This window comes from Lepisosteus oculatus, chromosome 27, assembly GCF_040954835.1.
Source record: "Lepisosteus oculatus isolate fLepOcu1 chromosome 27, fLepOcu1.hap2, whole genome shotgun sequence".
In the NCBI taxonomy this organism is placed as follows: Eukaryota; Metazoa; Chordata; class Actinopteri; order Semionotiformes; family Lepisosteidae; genus Lepisosteus; species Lepisosteus oculatus.
In genome coordinates, this window is record NC_090722.1 from 9,420,677 (window position 1) to 9,441,573 (window position 20,897).

Below are 20,897 nucleotides of genomic sequence, written 5' to 3' on the forward strand. Positions count from 1 at the left end.
AGGGGAAATCAAATCCCAATCTTGTGTCCCATCCCAGCTATTTCAATAAAGCGACTTTTTAGATCAATTAAGGCTTCAATTATCTATTTAAGGTGGGATGGGATGAGAACCAGGATTGGACAGCGCTTAGCCAAATATAGCAGAGAGGTTTTGAGGACATCCATTCATGTTTGAACAAGCACAACACAAACTGCTGCTCTCAGCCTCCTCCTAGTCCCTAACTCTAGAGCTTTTTTTTTCAAAAAGCAACCTGAGGATGTGACGTCCAATACTTAGAAACATCTCCCCTTGCTTAACTGACTTATGTTTTCTATGAAGGGACAGGTGAAGGCTCCATACACCACTTTAGGTATTAAATGTGCATGTGTGGTCAAGACTTAGATGTGTTTTGTCAAGACTTAGACTTTAGGACAACAAGGTTAAAACACAGTGCAAATTTAAAGTTAAGATGTCCTACAGTCAAAACATTTTGAAATTTAAACCTTCCATTGGTTTCTACACAAATTTAACCCTAAGTGTTTTGAGCCCAAGGTGTTTGGTGCAACTGGAGCTGGAAACGTGTTCTAATACCAATAAAACACCCGGCATGTTTGTGATCAGACCATGGACTGGGGGAGGGTACCTGCTGAGCCATTTAATCTCCTCGGAGGTACAACTGCTACCAACCTCCAAATTCCAAATGGCTGACCTTGCACTGATAACAGCCCATCCGATGGTCTGACTGATAGCTACACAGCTGAACAAAAAGTCCTAAATACATGCAAAACCATTCTGATCGTTGCTCTTGTTTTTTAAGTCGTGTGCACAAATAAAAGCACAGAAAAAACAAACTGCCTACACACAGAGATGGGTGTTCTGATATTGCTGTGGAGAGCCTTTATCAAGGACAGAATGGAATCAAAATAGTGTCCTGCAAGTACTGAAACTCTTCAGATCAGGAAGTGATTGTGGTGTCAGCGGTCAGGTTAGTGTGTTTGCAAGCTTGTTTGTGAAGGTAGTGGAGGGTCATATGTAAATTATTTTAAAGACATTTGTTTTGTCTGGTTTATGCATCTTCTTTCTAAAAGCTTTATCTGTATAGTACTTGGAGAGTGATGGACATAGTGTATCAAGTCCAGGCCATGCTACTGTTGATTCTGGGTTATTTGCATGGTTATGCTGGCCTTAATGAGATCCTTTGCTTTGTATTGAATCACTTTCCAAAGGTTTATCCAAGACCAAGTTGCACCAAAATGAACCATAACAAGTGCACAGAAGGGCAAAGCAGAAAGTCATCCATTCTATTATCATATTGCACAGTGGTTTTTATCTGATTTCCAAAATGTCTAAGTTAGATTTACCAGGATAGGACTTTATCATTATTAATCACTTTAACAAGCTGATGCTTTTATCCAAAGTGACTGAAATTTGTAACCCTGGGGCATTATCCAAAAGTTCAACTGGGTGAAGTATCTCTCTCCAGGAAACAACGGTAAAGCCCTGTCCAAGATTTGAGCTCACATTACTGCAATGTTGAGACCAACGCCCTAACCTTTACTCCATAATTTCTTTTTATCATAGTCCAACACGTTCATCGCAATTAGTACAAAACACACAAGGAAGAAATATGGCCAAAGTGCAAGATCACCGTATATCGAAGGTGCCTTATTTTGCTTTTAAAGTCTGTCACTTGCCCTCTCATTTCTGAAGCATGAATCAGCCCTTGGCTGGGCAGGATTTCTGCAGTGTCTTGCCCTGACCTTCCTGTGTTGTATGTGGTTGGAAGTCACTCTCTGCTGTTTCACTTCTTGGTTGAGAGTGGTGCACAGCAATTATTGCTGAGCGGGACAGGGTTTCTAAAGCGCTGGAAGAAGTGTCCAGATGAGCACGCGTGTGCGGGCACATACAAGTGCATACACAGAGGCTCCGCTCATGATTCGATCTAAATCGTGCTAAAACGTAGGCAGGAAATGTCTTCCTCCAGAGTGGCACTGATCTTCTTTGGGTCTACATGCACAACAAGTCTTGATCACCCCCCCCAGTCCCCTTAAACAGTTTCGCTTTGCTTTTGCAAAATGTAGGGAAATGAGCACTCGTTAGCTGCAGATACAGCTCACTAGTCCTGTCTATTCAGAAAGAGAAGTGCAGTGATTCTTATTGATGGGGCCTGGAGGTCCTGCATTAAGCAATTGCAGTGATCCAGTGGTTATGGAAATGGGCTTTATGCTGGACTGCCTGGTTCCAGAACTCTCTCTGTCACAAATGAGAGTTTATAATGAAAGTTCAGGAGGAATAACAGCAGTCAAGCTCAATCACCCTCTGCTGTCTAATTTGAAATTGAACCTTATGTCATTTTCTCACTTAAACACTATAAACATCCCCTCCTTCCCCTCACATACATATTTTGCCTCCCTCCTCCACCCCACTGGCGAGGAGGTTAACTCTCAGCCAAATGAGTTGAGCCAAATTACTGTGGCTCATTAGATCTTCCAATATGCCAAATTCTTGGCTGTTGTGCACGGCTGTGAATATGCTTTTGGCAAGTAACTGTAGCTTGTGCTTTTCCACAATAGATTTTGATGCATTGTCCACCATGATTATATGCGATACTTTAAATAAAAGCATCTGGAAACAGTTATTCTTATTTCCTAACTCTTAATAATTGAATCACTAACTGCTTTCAACTGGCATAGCAGACCACTAGTTTCAGTGAGTAAGCTTATGGACTTCCAATTATCTGCTGGGCTGTGGCTCTCCAGGACCAGATGAAATGATCACTTCTCTGTGGACCTAAAATATTCCGATCCAAGAACCAGGCAGGCAGCCCCAAAAATCCCACACCTGCTCCTTGTGACGGCCACCTCCACTATGTCCTAGCCAGGGAAAGGATGGATGAACAGTGAACGATGAGAAGAAACAGACAGTCGATGCTTTGGCACATCAGTTGCATTCGGAACCAGATGAGCTATAAAAATGAAGTTTGGTTTGACATCAGCCTGCATGTTGAACTGTAAGGAATAAGCCTTTCCCTAAGAAAAGAAACCACATGAAACAGCACAGCATGGTTCTCGGCCAGAGAGAAAAGTGTGAAATATGACTGTGTTCCATGATACCAGTGTACCCCTCAAACCCTAACATTCGACCCCTACTGGATATAGATAAACTCAGAAACTAACGCTGCCGGCTCATATATCAGGAAATGTTAGAATGCCCCTCTCTACAGATTATTATATCAAAACAGTTATGAGCGAGTTGGGCCCCATATAAACTTTACAAAAAGAGTATTGTGAAAACTGTGGTGCCCAGTGAAGTATTGCACAAGTAAATGCCGTGCAACCGAGTATGTTTCTTGCTGGGCTTAATCTTCCTTAGTTAGTAGTTTATTCAGTTGCAACCTTTCTAGAAAAGTGACTTCTAATTGCACCAATTTATACAGGAACAATTCAGGTGAAGTACTTTGTTAAGGATACAATAGCGCCGTCTCGCCTGGTTTGTGAGCCCACAACAATCCAGGAATAGGAGCCTAACTAGTCTTCCACATTGTTGCCCTTACCCTAATCTACCCAGAGTGTGGTGTTACTGTCCTTATTCATCCAACTGAAGGATTGGCTGGGTGTGTGGAGACATATTGATCTCTTTATTTCCCCGTATGTTTCAGAGTGAAAGCTGGGTATTCTAAAGACGTAGTTTTGCAAATTATTGTGAGCTTGTTTGGATGAGATTCATGTGGTTAACTTGATTAAATCTCTGGAGGAAAGGAGTCACACCCCACACAGGCTCTTTCTCACACTTTACAAGTTTCTACCATGAAGTAGCATGAAGAGTGTAAAACAAAATTTCCTGAGATTTCAGAGGCTGCTGATTTCTCTGTGTGATTGAAGCAAAGCTGGGTGTTTCATTCAAGGCACTCCCTCTCCTGAACGCCGGAAACGTCAATCGGAAGAAAGCGTGCTCCTTGGAACTGTTCTATACTTAAGGAATTGTTTGGGGAAAACTATAGGATCACCCACAGCAGAAGGATAAAATTCAATGCCTCTCACCCTGTAAAAAACAGCACTTTTTTATTTTGTCATTACAGTAGATATGAATATAAAATATGCAGACTGTGCAAAACTGTTACATTTCTGGTATGACTGTGTTAGGGGAATAACATCAATTCCCATAAACCATAAGTTTACTATGGTTAAAAATCTTGTCGGAGGAGATAACAGAAAATGTCCTGCTGTCCTCTGTGGTGTTTGCTAACCTGCCACAGATCAGAAACACAAACATCCAGTGCCACTGCTCTTAGGTGGCAGATGATGGCCATAGACGTTTGTTTTACACGGCACAAAAGAAACATGGCCGATATCAAAAAGGGTGTCTTCTCCTCTTTTGCCAGGTAGTCATGTAGGCAAAGCAACTTTCACCTGAGTCACACATAAACTCTTCATAATTCAAAATCTACGTTAGAACAATTATTCTAGTGGATATCACTAAACAGAACACCAGGTTTAAATAAAAAATGGGAAAGAATTCCCCCAACACGCTTATCTAGATGTTTGATCAATGTGAAAGCTTTAAATGCTTGGACTGAGCATATAACTAAGCAACTGGTGCAAACACAGAAAAAAAGTACTATAAAAATGCATACAGCTCAGTCGGGCATGATCCAAAAAAAGGCTCACTGTGAAGAGCTTTTTATTTCAGTCATAGTCCAGCTGCACAATAGACACTGAAATGATTTGTCAATGAGGGCGTGCATACGTGCATTTTCAGTGTCTAACATGCAGTCGTACTATCACTGACTTGAAAAACTCTCCATAATGAACTTGTTTTTGGATCATGTTCCAGTGAGCTGTGTGCATTTATGCTGACTTTCATTTCTCTCCATTGGTATGTGCGCCAGCTGCCTAGTTATATTCTCAATCCAGGTATTCTGCGTTTGGCTTATTTTAAGATTTAATATTCATCAAACATTTGATGTTCAGGGATTTTTTTCCTATTTTTCATTTAAAGCTGGTTTTCTATGTAGCACTTTCCAATAGAAACATTGACTTCTCATTTTAATTGACATAGCTTCTATGAGAGTAATTTAGGGGGTTCAATATGGTCAGGGGCAGTGCATTTCTGCTTTGCAGTGCTGAGACCCTGGGTTCAATTCCTTGGGTGCTGTCTGGGTGGAGTTTGCATGTTCTCCCCACCTTCATGTGGGTTTCCTCCAGGTGCTCCAGCTTCTTCCCACTGTCCAAAGCCATGGTGGTAGGTGAATTGTCTTCTGGGAAGGTTTGCTCTGATGTGACTGTGTGTGCGCCTGTGCCTGTCCGCCCTGTGATGGACTGGACTCCCACCCAGGGTGTGTCCTGCCTTGCGCCCCTTGCTTGTTGGGGTGGACTCTGGCTCCCCCACAACCCTGTACTGGATAAAGTGGTTCGAAAATGAAGGGATGGGGATATGGTCAGTGTATTATAAATAACCAATACGGTAGAAATTACACGAACGACACTCTGCTATTGATAAGGTTTGAACAGGAGAGAGGTGAAGATGCTATAAAGGGGATTCTTGCATTTTATCAGTAGGAAGCGATCTAACCGCCTGTCAGTCAGATTAAAAGAGGTGTTGGGTGTTTTTTTTTGTACCTACCAGGCTTGAGCATCAGGATGGAGTCAGATGTAAGGGGAAAACCAGTGACTTCAAAAATAGACGTTGAACTGCAAAAAACATAAGTTTGTGCAACTGGAGAGACATCTCACTGGACGGTGACAGTATTCAAGAAGTATGGCCTTTCCGGTTTAAAGCCATAATCTTTGTTCAGATAACGAAAATATCAAGCTATGGGCTTGTGTCAGCCTGTGAATCAAAAGCGGTTTTCTCTTCAGTCCAACCAATTGACGTGGTCAGGGGTTTCAGTCCAGACTTCACTGGAAGGAGGAATCTTTTGGCTCTCCTTTAGACTGAATTCAGAAAAAAAATGCAACACTCGCCAATTGCATTGCAGTCGCAGATTCCTAAAACCATTGCAGGTTCAGGTTTGAAGTTCAGAAGCTGATCAAGGTTTTAGATTTTATTTAGGCTGACCCTCAGTCCAGGAGTCGCTTAAGAAAGTGGTTCTGATTGCAACGAAAAGGGAAATTTTGAGCTTTTTTTCCCATTTTGTGGTGAAGGCTGACTAAGCGGTGTATCCTGATCACAGTGGAGTAAAAAAAAAGTCTAAATCATTATGCACATTTTCGATGGATGTGACTGTGACCACAGCTACATTTAACATAAACATCGCTTGCCCACACAATCCAACGCCCTTTATTAAATTCTGCTCAATTCGTAAACTAATTAAAGCATTTGACAGAAGTCCAATTATAGAACCCCATGATGTATGAAAAACACAAATTGCATTTACACTTTATGCAATAGTTTTCTATCCACATGATCTCCTTATGGTTGCTATCCTTGCTGAGGGAACAAAGCCCAGATGTTCGTATGAAAAGGAAGAAACTCACATCATGTGCAATACAAATTATACATCACGTTGCACTGTGACCACATGTGGAGTTAGATTTGTACATGCTTTTTACAAAACACTTCATGCTTTTATTTCTAAGCAAATTCATTTGGTGTTGGGCCTACCTCCAGAAGGAGGATTAGTAACTGGACCTCTTGGGCACTGTAAAGGCTGGTTGTGAAGGGAATAAAATCTAGATCAGAGGTTCATTTATGAGTTTAAATCCAGAATGTTTCTCCGACTGTTGCACATAGCCAGACCTGATGAATATGCACCCCACACAACATCATGCAGGTAGTGAAGAACTGAAGTCATTATGAGAAAGATAAAGACATTCTTGACTTCTAACAGGCTGATAGCCATGAGGACAGAATGACATACCTAAGCTGTTTCTGCAGAGCAAGATCTCAAGGTTGGCTTAACTGAGTGTTGAAGGCCTTTGAAGGCACAGAGCAGGTTAATTCCAGGTGATATGAAGACTATACAATGGAAAATGTGTTGAAAGCAGATTTAGAATCGATACTGGTCCAGGGCTCTGAGAGAGAAAGGCCTAGAGTTTAGAGGTGGCCTCAGGTGAACCAGGGTCTCCCAGAAAGAAAATGTACCCTGTCCTTAGCCTCAAAGGTCATGCCTCGATTTTTGTTTTTTATTTTGGTCTCGGTCCCCGTCAGTAGTTTCCTTCTCTCCCAGCCTGAGGTTGAAAACAGCCCATCTGCGCAGTGATTTCTTTTTTGCAGGATCCTGTGTTTTGGATGACGTGGGCTTGATTCTGTACCCTCAGCTGCATCTGGTGGGCACCGAAAAAACAATAGAGCTCCAGCCCCCAACCCCCCCCACACACAAACACAATTACCCTCTTTCTTGGGGCTCCAGACAGGCCCGTTTCCTACTAAAGATTATCCTGCCCCCCCAATTGTTTACTTCAGAGCTTGTGTCTCACTTCCCTCTGAGCCTGCCCTCCCTGCTTGCCTGTGCCGGAAGGTTAGGCCACAAACCGGCCTGTGGCTTCCTTCCTGCCCTCGTACTGATGTAGGAACCCGAGAGGCACCCCTCTCTGCCTTCGACACCACCGCTCATCCAGCACAGCGACGCTTTATCGCGATTTTGGCGGATTTTGGAGGGGGGGGGGCTTTGTGCAATCTTCTCATTCTACAGAAGCGACTGATTCACCCTCGCTATCTCACTGCAGATAAAATTCTAATAAAACTGGTCTCGTAGAAAAGCGTTTCCTCATTTCCTGGAAGTACGGGCGTCCGGTTTTTTTCTTTTGAAACGCGCATTTTTTTTTCCTCAATCGGCTTCTCTCTCGTTCAACGAGCGAGACGCGTTATACAGTTGCCGGCGTTGCGGCCATAGTTTTTTTTTTCCCCCAGACTTTTACTGAGCGTCAAATAAAAACAAACAAAGAAGACGTTGCGGTCGTCTCCATCTCCACGCCTTTCGTGAAGACGACGTCACAAATAATTTTCTAGTGGTAAAAAGCGGTACTGCTTTAAGCCAAAGCTACAGGACCATGGTAAAATAACGGAGAAATGTAGAGAAAGCAATGAATCAGAAAGGAGGGTCACATATTGTTGTATCCCAAAGCAGACAGACTGACATAACAAACTAAACTATCCTCTCGCCAAAACCTACCATGGTACCACAGTGTTTGTTTCATCACTGGGAATTGTACGGGGAGACACCAGTTTCCTGCTGAAATATATAAGCTACCGATTTTCTCTTTAGCAACATTTCCTTTGAAACAAAAAGCTGTGAATAGTACCCAATCAATGTCATACAAAGAACAAAACTAGTGACTAAGCAGAATAACCCATATATTTCAGCGTCATCCCTCAGTCGTGCAGCTAACGGATTTCCACAGCACTTTTGTAAAATGGTGTTTCCGAATCACCTTCTTTTATTTCCACATGAATGAACGTGGCAACCAAACTGCTTGTAGAGGAAGTACAGGTTAATGGAGCACTGTTGGGGTTTTAGAAAGAAAATGACGCCTACAGTCCACGATTGCCTTTAAGATAAGACTCAACCAGACCGTTCGGCAGTAGTTAATTGATTCAAGAAACTCATCCAGTCAGTTCTCCAAAGAAAGCCAGCTATCAGCTTCAACAACATCCCTGGGTGGCTTGTTCCATGCTCCCACAAGTCTTTGGGTAGAGAAGTGTCTCCTTTTTTCAGTTGTAATTGCACTTCCAAGTAGTTTCCTGTGCCCCTTTGGGTCATGTTTCAGTGTTTTTTCACAGGAAATCTGTTGGGTTGACTTTATCGGGGCCTCTGATGATTTTAACTGCTTGGATCAGGCCTCTTTGTAGTCTGTCCCGTTCAACACTAAAAAGATTCAGTCCTTTCAGGACTGCATGCAAAACACAGTTATATCTCTGCCTAAACACAGACCGAAAGTGTACCAGCTAGTGCATTATACATCGAACATATATATTATATATAATTATATATAGCTGTGTCAGCATGCGTAGGCTGCAAAGGAACAAGTAAAGGTTTACAGTATTCCAGGCTGAAAAGTGAAGAAAAGAAACACAACGTTTCGGCTGTGTGGAGCCTTCTCCACCTTCTCTGACACCCGAGGAAGGCTCCACAGCTGAAATGTTGTGTTTCTTTTCTTCTCTTTTCAGCCTGGAATAAACCTTTACTTGTTCCTATATTATATACAGTGTAGACGTCGAACATCCTCCAATTTAAGTTGTAACGAGAAAGCCACAATTTTTACAATTGGTCTTGTAAAAAGGGTGTTGATCTGCATTTTCGTTATATGAGATTGAGGCTCCAGTGTGACCCCTGCTTAACAAGACCCATGCGCTAAGTGAGCTATGAAGCCTTACCCAGGCGGGCGTGCTCAAGAAGCACGAGGCGATGCTTAGTTTTAGTCGAACAGACGCGCTCTGCCATTGCAGGGTGGTGGCACGCTCTGGCTCCTCCTCCTTACCCGGTTTGACTGCTCTGTGCTGTAGGAAGCCCTCTCGGTGGTGAGCGAGGACCAGTCCGTTTTCGACACCACCTACCCCTCTCACATGATGAAGGCGGAGATGACCTCGCCAGGGGGCTTCAGCCAGGGGTCCAAAGAGAGCCCCGAGTCTGTGGAGCCGGAGTGGATCAGCCAGGGAGGCCGGTTGGTGAAGAGAGAGGGGGAGCAGGTCAACGGCTCCAGGTGAGAGACCAGGCCCAGAATGCTTTGTGGCCCCCGGCGCCGTTCTGCGGTCTGATCACCTCAGGCCTGCCTCGGGGGGCTGGAGCTGTGAGCTCCAAGTGGAGGCCAAAACATGAACCCATCTGCTCCATGGAGAACTTCCTGCAGGCCTCAGGAAAGTGACTGGGCTGCCGCATGCTAAACATACACCTTCCATAGCTATCCTACTGATAGTCAGTGATCTCCTTCGTAATAATGTATGATAACACTGGATTTAGAGGAGTAATCAGGCTTGTAAAATAGCCATCCTGATGTCCTTCCTGTGAATTCTGCAGAATTCTTCCCTTTTATATGTGATCAGATTATTACTATAGACTTGAGGTGACCGCTCTACTGAAAAAAGACGGATGGTTAGCACAGTGCGGATTCGTCAGATTCCCTTTTGGGGTTTTTAAATGCCATTTTGGTTTTGCGCCCGGCCCCCAGTTTGAAAGAAAAAAAGGGTAACGAAATCGACCTTTCCCGAATGGATGGCCACGAGCAGGGGGGGGATTCAGGATTAAAATCTTGTTCTTTTTTTTTTTTCCTGCGTGCCTTGAAGCAGGGAATCCCCCGTTGACTGCAGCGTCACCAAAAGGACCCGGATCGCCAACAGCACAGATGGGAACCATCTCATTTACCAGAACTCTTACCCAGAGCAGAGGTCCAGCCCGCAGAACACGGCGGTCAGCAGTAACAACGACGAGAAGAGAGTCATCGTCCCAGCAGGTACTGTGTCTCTCCTCTTCCCTTCATCTCATCTCACTGCTGTTCTCGAAATCTGCACCTGTTGGACTACTGGGGTTCCAGTCAGGTGTCCGCAGTGGTCCACCGAGGGACCAGTAACAACTCTTGACTTCCCTGGGATCCCTGGGTTTGAGGGTAAAGCACGACGCAGATCAATGCTTTAAAATCAGTCCTCTAATTAACGGAAGAAAGAACAGAATCATTAGGGTTTTCAACATTTTTCATGAGGCCAATTATTTCCTCATCTGGTGCAAGATGTGTTACGATTGTTTGAGACTCTTTATCACACCTGCGGGATTGTGGGCGGTCATGTCGAATGACCCAGGATGCCATCAGCCACATTAGGGAATCCCCAAAAGCTGTCCCCATCCATAAACCATGCAGTTTAGTTCCTGGGGGGGGGTTGTATGCAAAGTGATGTGATCATGGCTTATGTAGACTGTGCTGGTACATAGTCACACTGTGATTTTGCATTGGAAAACACAAATGGTAATTTTAATACTTCACCACATATCTAACTGTCTGTCAGTGTGCTGTCGGTCTGTTTGTCTGCCCTTGAGTGTTAAAAAGGTGAGCTCAGTTGGTGGTTATTAGCTATTTTTTTAAAACAATATCTTTATTGTTTTTTCCCTATTAAATATTAAATGAGAAAATATGAACTATGTACAAACAACAACAACAAAAAAAAGAAGAAAACAACTAGCTAATAAATTTATCCCAGAATCTCACCCAACTGCTTCTTGAAAAAGAAAACAGGGTATCAGCTTCAGCAACATGGCTGGGCAGCTTGTTCCACACTCCCACAGCCCTTTGGGTAAAGTGCGTCCTGTTCTCACTTTGAAGTGCCCCAGTTTTGAATGTCACTTTTATGGGTATTTATGTGAATAGACAGACGCATAAGCGTATTACGTTTTGTGTTGCTTTGGAGGCAACCCAACATTCACCTTTGCAGATGAATCTTTCCAGATGGGGGGCTGGAGGTGGCATTAGGGACTGGAAATGTGACCAAAGCAAGAAAAACAACAGCTTGTGCCATGATATCAGGAGATCTCGCTGACTGGCGGTGTTGCACAACCTTACTTGTTGCAAAATGAGCCGACAGTATATTTAGCAAGAGCCGGGTGGGGGGGTTTGGTGATACTGGTGGCACGGACCTGACACTTGGAGATATCTTCCCTTTATCTAGTGCCTTGTGCTGTTACAAGACGACATGTGCCATAGGATAGCTCTGAGATTCCCCGTGTTTATTTATTTGTATTTTGCCATTTATCAGTCGCCCAGGACAACCCTGGTGATACAAAGCACTGTTGTTTGTACTTGAGATCCAGGAAGCAACAGACACGCAGAAACATTGACACTCTTCGCATACAGAAGCCTACAATTATGCAGCCACAAGTGGTTTAATAGTGACTTCCTGTCTGCTTTTATTAACCTGTCTTCTGAGGGTTGATCTGAGCTTCAAATATAGAGATACAGCATGTCATGTAAAGGAGGGTAGAGGTAGTAGCAGTAACAACACCAATAATAACAAACTACTTCGTACAGAGCCTTTAAAAGTATCGCACAGTGTGTTGTAATAGTTTCAATTCAAAATTGCAAACCTGTATTTGAAGGCCTAACAAACAACTGACCAAAAAAAGCCTGTCTAAAAGCAAAATATGAGTAGCTTTTCCGGCTAGATTTGAAAGAAAATCTCAGTATGACGAGTTCTGGATTCCTTTTGGGGTAGTGTTCCAAAGCTTTGGAGAATCAGAAACAAATATCCCCCCACCCACAGAGAAGTGAGTAACTGCTTCATGAATTGAGGGAACTTTATGAAGGCCTGTTCAAGCCCAGAGTGCGCTTTAGCCAGGACATTGGCCTAACATTCCTGCTCATTTGAACACTGCCCAGGGATCTTTAATGACCAAGTATTCGAAACCTCAGTTTAATGTCTTGTCCAAAGCACAGCACCTCCTCCAACACCATGTCCCTGTTCATCACAGTGGGGCACTGGTTTCAAAAGCCTGGCCCAGAGAGAAAAGCGCCACCTATCCCTTTCTCTTGAGGTATCCCATCCCAGCACAGGCCAGGTCCCAACATGCCTAACCTCTGTGATCAGGTAATGCTTCTGCACATAAGATAAAAACCTGATGGGAAGCCAGTGCAGGGACTCTAGGACAGGAGTAATGTTGTGATGTGCTCACTTGCATGTGTCCTAATGAGGATTCAAGCCCGGTGTAGCCCGGTCAGGCACAGTTTTGCAGATTTCTGCACCTTGCGTATAACAGCACTCTTTCCTTTAAAAAGCTGCCAACTGCGAATTATTGATTTAAGGTTATTAGTTAAGAATCCAAGAGTGTCTGAGTACCAGGACTGGATTGGTGAGATCATTCTGGGGGCGTGGTCAACCTGCTAGGTCACATGACCGGTGTTGTGACTCAGCACATGTGGAGGCCTGTGTGTCACTGGTGTGGTCCTGGGCGACTAGGACATGCCTGAATTCCCATCCGGGGGGACACACTGCTGCAGCTGTGACGAACACTGATGACTGAGTCACCAGCGCCTAGAGACTGATGATCTGCTGCCAGTGGAGTTTTGGAGGAGGAATTTCACCAGGGTGACCGGTACAGGGCTCATTCGGTTACAGCGATTATAACCCTCTGGCGCTAAAAAAACGAGTGTTGCTAACGTGACAGAATCCATCTGGCTGGAGAGGCAGCAGTTGACAGCTCCTTCCTAACTTAAAGGAAAAGATAAAAATGCAGGCATCTTTCCTTAAGACAATTGACATCAGTGTTTTAATCTTTTTTTTTGCTTCACTCTCTAATAGTAGATTTCTCTCCATATTTTACTGAGATGATTCAATATTTTTAGTTTTTCCCCCCCCCCCATTTCCTGTCGTCGCAAACTGGCGTTCGAGATCCCACGACTTGCGCCGTGAAGCAGCCCTTCCTGCTCACTAGTCTAATATCATGAGATCAACAGAAATGTTCAGAGATGTATTTAAAATATAATAAGGCCTCTTTACATCACCAGATGTTTTGTTGCCTCATTCTGAATTGCACAACATGGTACTGCCCAGACCATGAAATTAAGTTTATTTTGTGATGTCAGTTGAAGGTTTTACCAGTTACTGTGTCCATTTGATTTTTGTAGCAGTTTGAAATGCTGATTTTTTTTCTCATCCTGCAATATAAAAATACTGTTGCAGCTCCCCTTTAAGAATGTAAAACAGGTGGCAAATGAGAGATGGCTCTTCAGCCACCACCTGGCCAGTTTGGTAGATCTGATCAAACCTTATTCCTGGAAACAGCCAGGGTACTGGGTTCCAAACATGGCTGTCTATTTAGATTTATTGTATCAGGTTCAATGTGGCTATTTATATGACTTCTCTAGCCCCCGGGACTACGGGAGATGGCTGGTCATTACCTGGTCTGCCGTTATGAGCTGCATCCAGAACCTGACGTTGCTTAAGTGCAGTGCTTTCCATCCTCGACGTCTTGGAAGAACTGTAGTTCAGTGGACCAGGATATCCTGCCTCCGGAAACCAAATTGCCCGATTCCCCAAACCGCCTCTCTCAGCGCATCACGTCTGGGAAGCTCAGGCTTGATGGCGTAGAGGTGGTGATTAGTCATCCCGCTAAAGCTTTGTCTGGTTTGCTGAAGTTTTAGCGCCGTCATATGCAAACGCCATTCCCAGAGAAACACGGTCCACTCCCCTGCCCAAACGTGAAAGAAGTCCCTGAGGGGTGGGTGGTACCAGCTCATTGTTCTTTTTACGAATCATTGTTTTTTGTTTTAAGCGCACGAAACAGAATTCCGAGGCTCAGCCTAAGCTCAGCTCGTAGAGACACTTGGCCTCAGTGCTTGGGCTCTGTGATCACGGGTTCGAGCCTGGGATAGAGTGTGACAGGGATTCCCCCAGGCCACAGCGCACAATTGGCCAAGCGCCGCCATGAACTGGGTAGGATGAGTTGGCCTGGGCTTTCTTGGCTCTTCCAGCAGCAATCTTAGTTTTTCCCAGGAGGTCTCCCATCCAGGTACTGGCCTGGCTCACACCTGCTGAGCTCCAGTGGGCTGCTGGGAGCTGCTGGCTATAACTTGCATTTTGGCAGTATAACAAAGATGCCGCCTCCACATTAAATCTACAGAGAGCGAGCTTGAGTTTTACCAGAATGGAACCTCAGAGCAATCGAACCTGGAGTAAAGTTGAAACCCTTCCCTGTCCTTCCCTGCTGCAGATCCGGAAGTGTGGACGCAGGACCACGTCAGGCAGTGGGTGGAGTGGGCCATCAAGGAATACAGCCTGGTGGAGGTGGAGGTGTCCTTGTTCCAGTCCATCGACGGCAAGGCGCTCTGCAAGATGACCAAGGAGGACATGATGCGCCTGACGTCGGCCTACAACACAGACGTGCTGCTCTCGCACCTGAATTACCTCCGGCAGAGTAAGGAAGGCTCAGGGCCCGCACTTCAAAATGCGTTGCGATTGATGTCAACGGGTATTTTATGGATCGTTTAGATAAGATCACTTTATTGGCCATATACAATTTCTTGCATTAGGAATTCATCTTTTTGCATACCCCAACTTGTTCTCCATGAGACGCACAGACAGGGAGAGAAGCTTGGGGTCAGAGCGCAGGGTCAGCCATTGTACAGCACCCCTGGAGCAGTTGGGTTAAGAGCCTTGCTCGGGGGCCCAATGGAGTAGGATTCCTCTGCCGTTCATGGGATTTGAACTGGCAAACTCCTTAGCCACAGAGCCGTGATCTCACTTGTGGGCAAAGCTAACATAAACGATGGGTATAGCTCCCCCTGCCCCAAGATGGTCAGGGTTGCTTGTGGGCTCCCAGCATGCACTGTGCCACCCCCTAGACAGCAGACAACTCAGCCCTCCTGAAAGACCAGCTCTCACGTGGGCTGGATTTCAGAGGGCGGGGTGTCACTTCTGTACCTCGCTCAATGCACTGAGCCCTGCTGCAGGTTTCGTTTTTAACTGCATAATTAAAAACTCCATCGTCATTATTCCTAGTTCCAATTGGAATTCTAGTAAATCTGACATTTGTTTCTGATGTGCCTTTTCCACACTAAATAGAACAGTATCAGAGGACAGGCTAACATTGCACAACCTATATTTTGTGAAATACTGTAAAACTCGATTTGGAGAAACTTATAACTCCTGTACCATGATAGTGATATTTATTATCACGGTAGGTACACTTCCATCAGGTACTTTCTAGTAGCAGGGGATATTACTCACGAGACTCTTGTGCTGTTGTACCTTGCTCAAGGGTAATTCACTTGCTGCACTAAAGAACCCAGCAGTTGAAATGGGTGCCAATGTAAATCACTTTGGGGAAAAAGACTGAATTAATATCTTTACAGCTTTAGTAAGTACACCATACAGCATATGAAATGTTGTGGCTACACGCTGTGGGTGTAGTGGTAACAGTTATTTATAATCTTTGGTTGAAACTGTTGCAGTCAGTAGCTCTGACAGAGCATATCTCTGAGCAAATGTTTCAGCACCTCGGTCAACTCCAGCCTCACGGATCTCTGTAGTAATGTTGGGAAGAGTTATGGACTGTTGCTGGTACATCTAGATCCTTGTGCAATTGAATTGACTATAAGCCCAACAATTAAAAAGCTGTCTATACTAATCCCCTTCCTCCTACACTGGCGCAGTTGTGGGGCTTTCAGAAAAGTCTGAGTACTTAAGGAAATGACTCAGCAGCAGTTTTGTGTCACTAAACCCTGGATAATATGAACTACATAGCCAAGATAGACTCCTATTGTTTGGAATGACTCTTAAGTTTTTGTTTTTTATTTTCTTGTGTCTGAATGAATTAAAGGGTCTGGTATTTGATTGCTCACAGGAATAGATTCCTAACTCAAGCCTTCCCGGACTGTCGTTCAGAGTTGTTTTTTTTTTAATAGAGTAAAACTCTGGGTCACAGTCAACAGGCCTAGTTGAGAGAAGATATAGACCATTCGGAGCTCAAGAAAAATGAAAATGTGAAAATAATGACAGTTCTGTATTACACCTTGGACTATCAACCCAAATCTGATTTGTTTTCACTCCACTAGTGCAGGATGTTAAGAGAAATCCATATAGATAATACTTTATGACGTATTGGCCTCTGCTCTGCTGCAGCACCAGATGAGCCGTGGTGACAGCTGATGAACACTGAGAGTCCCTTGGCTTCTCAGTTTGGCTCCGGCCTTCGTACAGCAAGTGTTTTTTTTCCCCCGCTCGTGTTGAGTCTCTCATCTTCTCTTCCAGGTAGCCCCACGTTCTCATACTCCACAACCACAGCCAACACACAGCCACAGCCACGGCTTCAGGTTAAAGCAGGTAAGAAAAGAAAATCTCCTAATATAGAAAATACTTCTGTGTACCCACACACACACAGACATGCTTATATAAGAGGCAATATTGATTAGCTCTGGCCATTTCACAGCTCTAGGAAGCAGAACCATCTAAATGGAGCCACCAGCCTGATATGGATAACATCACATTTAGCAGCCACAGAGAGGCATTTCAATCAGCAATGTCATAGCTAATTTTCACAATTTATCAGTACCTATGCACCATGCCTCTGGAAGGTGAGCAGAATCTGGAGCACTTGGCAAAACCCATCTGAATTGGGTGGGGGAGCGAGATGGAAAAAGCAGAGAAATGCCAGTGAGTGCACAGCGAAGTACCATATAAGATGGAAGAGATAGAGTTGGAATCCTTGTAATGTGGAGGTGGCAAATATTTGAATTGTCTTTTTCAAGATTTCAGCTTCCCCCCATGCGTGCTGGCACTATCAGTTCGTGAAAAGCTGTTAAGGTCCTGTGACCTGCAGCTGTGAAGGTACATTCCTGCAAACATGACCACTGTGTTGCTTGTAACGATGCAGAACCCCAAAAATACGTAGCAAAAAAACCCATCTAGGAACAAGTTACAATTTGAAGTGGCTGTGGTAAGCAAGATAAGACAGGATGACATGAGCTACACTGAGAGAACACAGAGGAGAGAGGGAGGAGGATTCATTGTTAGGACTGCAGTAGGAGGCAACCAAGATTAACTATTTCCCTGCCTCGACTTTTCAAAGACGGACTTAAAATTTAAAGCTATGTCTGTCTGAATTATTTTTATTTTGACCCAACACTGCAGAGTGGAAGAATTATAATTTTTTCTACCGCCAAAATCTGAGCAACATGTTTGAATTTCTTTAACCCCTCTGCCGGGACAGAGCTCTATGAGTTAAACAAAACTGGCAAAAAAGATTGCCTCTGGAACTCCAGACAGGAAACAGCTGCCAAGCAACAGGAAGTCAAGGGCAGGACTTCAGTGTGAGGACACAATGCAAATCTTGTGATAATAGGCCTGGGAAAACAAAGGGAATTTCTGAGTCACTTATTAAACATTCTTCCATTCTTTCTTTCAGAAAATACCTTTGAGGAGATCAGGAGAAACAACTGGCAATCTCCAATAACTGCAGTGCAGAAAGGTAACTTCTTCCCTGCTGTGCTTGAGGGATTTCAGGTACACATCCAATCAGCTCTAGTTTAATGGGGCTGGTCTGCTCATGACCAATTTTTCACTAGCCTGGACACCATGCAGTCTTGATAAAAAAAAAAATCCATTGATGCTTGCTCAACAGGTAAAAGTTCAACACTTCTACCCATGCCTGAAGTTCTTTAGGAATTATGTAGTCCGAGAAACAAGATCTGGTTGAATATGGATCCTGAGAAACTGTAAAGAAATGCCTCATGTTCTCATGTTTTCCTTTTTTTCTTTACTCCAGGCTCTCCCACACAGATCCAGCCCAACACCCGAGTAACAGAACCCTCTCCACGCCATGTTCCAGGTAAGGACTCGGGTCCAGTCTCTTCAAGTGTCATCTGGCAGCGTTACCTGCTGCTCTTGAAAGGCCACTAAGCATGCCATCGAGCCATGATTTTACTTGCTATAGTAACACTTTGCCAAAGACTGCTTTACACGTTCCTATTGCTATTAACAATATAATTGTTGAGAGCATCCTGGCATTTAACATGACATGAATTATTTTTCCTGCCATTTTCACAATCCTGGACAGCTTGTTTGGTTTTGCTTTTCAACCCCAGGTTTCCATACCAGACTGTCCAGGATTGTGAAAATGGCAGGAAAAATAATTGAGAAACAGCAGCCCCAGCTCTGCAATTTATATCATAATACAGTTCTCAGAATGGCAAGGAACATCACAGCTGATTCCACATTCCCACTACATTCTCAATTCATAACGCTCCCATCAGGGAGACGGTACAGGGACCAAATTCAAGTAAAAACAATTATAGGAAATCCTTTGTCCCCTCTGCAATAAAACTACTCATTGAAAGTATGTAAATGTATTCCCCCCTCTACCTATTTATTTATCCTATCTATTTATTTATCACAAAACGTTGTTGTGATCTTATGTTTTGCTTGTGTGTTCTGTACTTCTGTGGGAGTAGCCGAAGACAAATTTCCACAGCAGTGGACAATAAAGTATCTATTATATGTAACAACAATAGACCACGTGGGCATGGAAGAGGGGAAAACCCCCTGTTGGAGAGGAGAAACCTCTGGGGGTCCCAAACCCAAGGCTTAACTCCACCACCTCCAGGCAACGGGTTTGTGGGGCTTTAATTAGTGTGATAATAAACCCAGAGCAACCTTCCTGACCTCCTGGGTATGTTGTTGTGGTTATCCGAGAGACGCAGCTCATGTGTATTTCCTGGGCCTGCCATCTTGGATCTGCCATCCGGTGTCTTCTGTCTTCAATCACTTCTGGCCAAGTCTTCTAAATCCGCTCCATCCTGTCTCTGCAGATCCTTACCAAGTCCTGGGACCCACAAGTAGCCGACTGGCCAACCCAGGTAATCCAGGCTTTCTCTTTCCAACTCCAACACCAGAGCTCCGATACGGGCCTCCTCTGCCGACGCAAAGCCTTCAGTGGGAATCGAACGCGGGCTAGACACCCTATTTGTTTTGCATGGTCTTGAAATAACGGGGACTGGCCCTCGATTATCCCGACTGGGATTGATTCGGGATTTTACTTTCAGGGACAGCCCTGCTGGGCACAACTGGGTCGATTTTCAGGACTCGTGACTGTTTTCCTCCACCCATTGGGTTCGCTTTGGTCCGGGCTGTGATCACTTCACAAACGATACGGGTACGGCTGATGACGATAAATCAGCACAAACATGGCCACAAGTATCAGGCTGATTTCCGCTCTGGTTTTGAAGTGACACCTCCTGCTTTGGCAAACGAACACTAAATCCTTATTCTCCCCCCCCTCCCCGAAACATGCTCTGTCATCTCCTGTGTGAAGCACTTGGACCGCGATCAGATTTGTTACGTCAATACTTCCTCAAAACAGCGGAACAAGCTGTCAGATTTTGTCCCACTTTGCCTCGAAAACAAAGAGCCTGGCGCTTCCCCAGAGCGAGACAGAAATGAATGCTTTTTGCCATGTCTCAACAGAGAGTGCACTGCCACACCACAAGACAAGAACAGGCAAACACGAAACGTACAAGCTCGTTGACTCCAGCACTCACAGGATTGTGGGTAGGTTAAGAGCAGACTCATATCTGTGAATCTCTGACTGAAACTAACAGCAACTGCTCGGAATTGCATTGCAAATTTGGGGCTTAACTGACAGTTTGAGAAGTTTAGGGGTGTTTTTTTGCCAAAGCCGGACTTTTTATTTCTTTTTTTTTTACCACCACCTGTGGAGAGCAAATAGCCATGGGCAATCCTAACTGCCCCAGCTGAAATCATTGAAGTCAAAGTGTGCATGAGACACCTTGCCACAAGAAAGGATCTTGTTACAAAAACGTAAGATGTTCCAAGGGAGTCTTTGTCAGCATTCACTGGCTGTAAGAGAACAAGTAGAGGTTAAATTCCACACTGAACACCCAGCATTTCAGCTGTTGAGCTTTCTGTGGGGTATGAAGAAAATGGCTCAACAGACAAAAACGTTTCTCCTTTTCAGTGTGGAAGTAACCTTTGTCATTGTTTCTGTATAAATAAGATGGTCTTCAGCCATCACATCGCACTACGTGAAAAAATGTAAGCAACTCTTTCTCTTTGAGAACACACCACTCTCCTCTTCTAGGTTAGCAGGTTATTTCTATACCATTGTACTTCCTGTGACCTGGAAGTCCAGTGCCAGCCATCCCAGAGATGGGAAACTGCAGGGTTACCTCTCTTGAGTTTGCCATGTTTTTCTGAACGGAATATCTTCGATTTGTATAGCGCAGTACTGGAGGCAGACCACAATGCTGGACACAATTATAGCACCATATTTATTGTTGCATGAAGTACTAACAGTAGGCATCTGCCCTCCTGGACATGGTAGATCCTGACAGTTCGAGTTCTTTTCGGGATTTGGTGGATTAATCCATCCGACATTTCTTGTTTTTGGTGAGGGGTGTATTTTGTGGCGGGTGTAGGCACTCTAAGACGCTTCTGTAAGTGGTCTTGTGCGTCTGGTCATTAGTTTCATCATTGTTAATCCTGCT

At 44.3% G+C, this 20,897-nt stretch overlaps 1 protein-coding gene across 6 annotated transcripts in view; it reads left to right on the forward strand.

Moving 5' to 3' along the window:
- The window catches only part of fli1rs (Fli-1 proto-oncogene, ETS transcription factor-related sequence), a 35,321-nt gene that overhangs the window by 10,612 nt on the left and 3,812 nt on the right, over positions 1-20,897 (forward strand). For 3 of the 6 annotated variants that reach the window (XM_015336586.2, XM_015336583.2, XM_015336587.2), the window contains exons 2-9: positions 9,424-9,620; positions 10,201-10,367; positions 14,609-14,812; positions 16,648-16,719; positions 17,801-17,863; positions 18,161-18,223; positions 19,203-19,250; positions 19,858-19,941. In XM_015336586.2, the coding sequence (XP_015192072.2) occupies positions 9,424-9,620; positions 10,201-10,367; positions 14,609-14,812; positions 16,648-16,719; positions 17,801-17,863; positions 18,161-18,223; positions 19,203-19,250; positions 19,858-19,941 (898 nt within the window). The remainder of the gene's footprint in view (positions 1-9,423; positions 9,621-10,200; positions 10,368-14,608; positions 14,813-16,647; positions 16,720-17,800; positions 17,864-18,160; positions 18,224-19,202; positions 19,251-19,857; positions 19,942-20,897) is intronic. The other 3 variants (XM_015336584.2, XM_015336588.2, XM_015336585.2) reach the window with 3 other exon arrangements.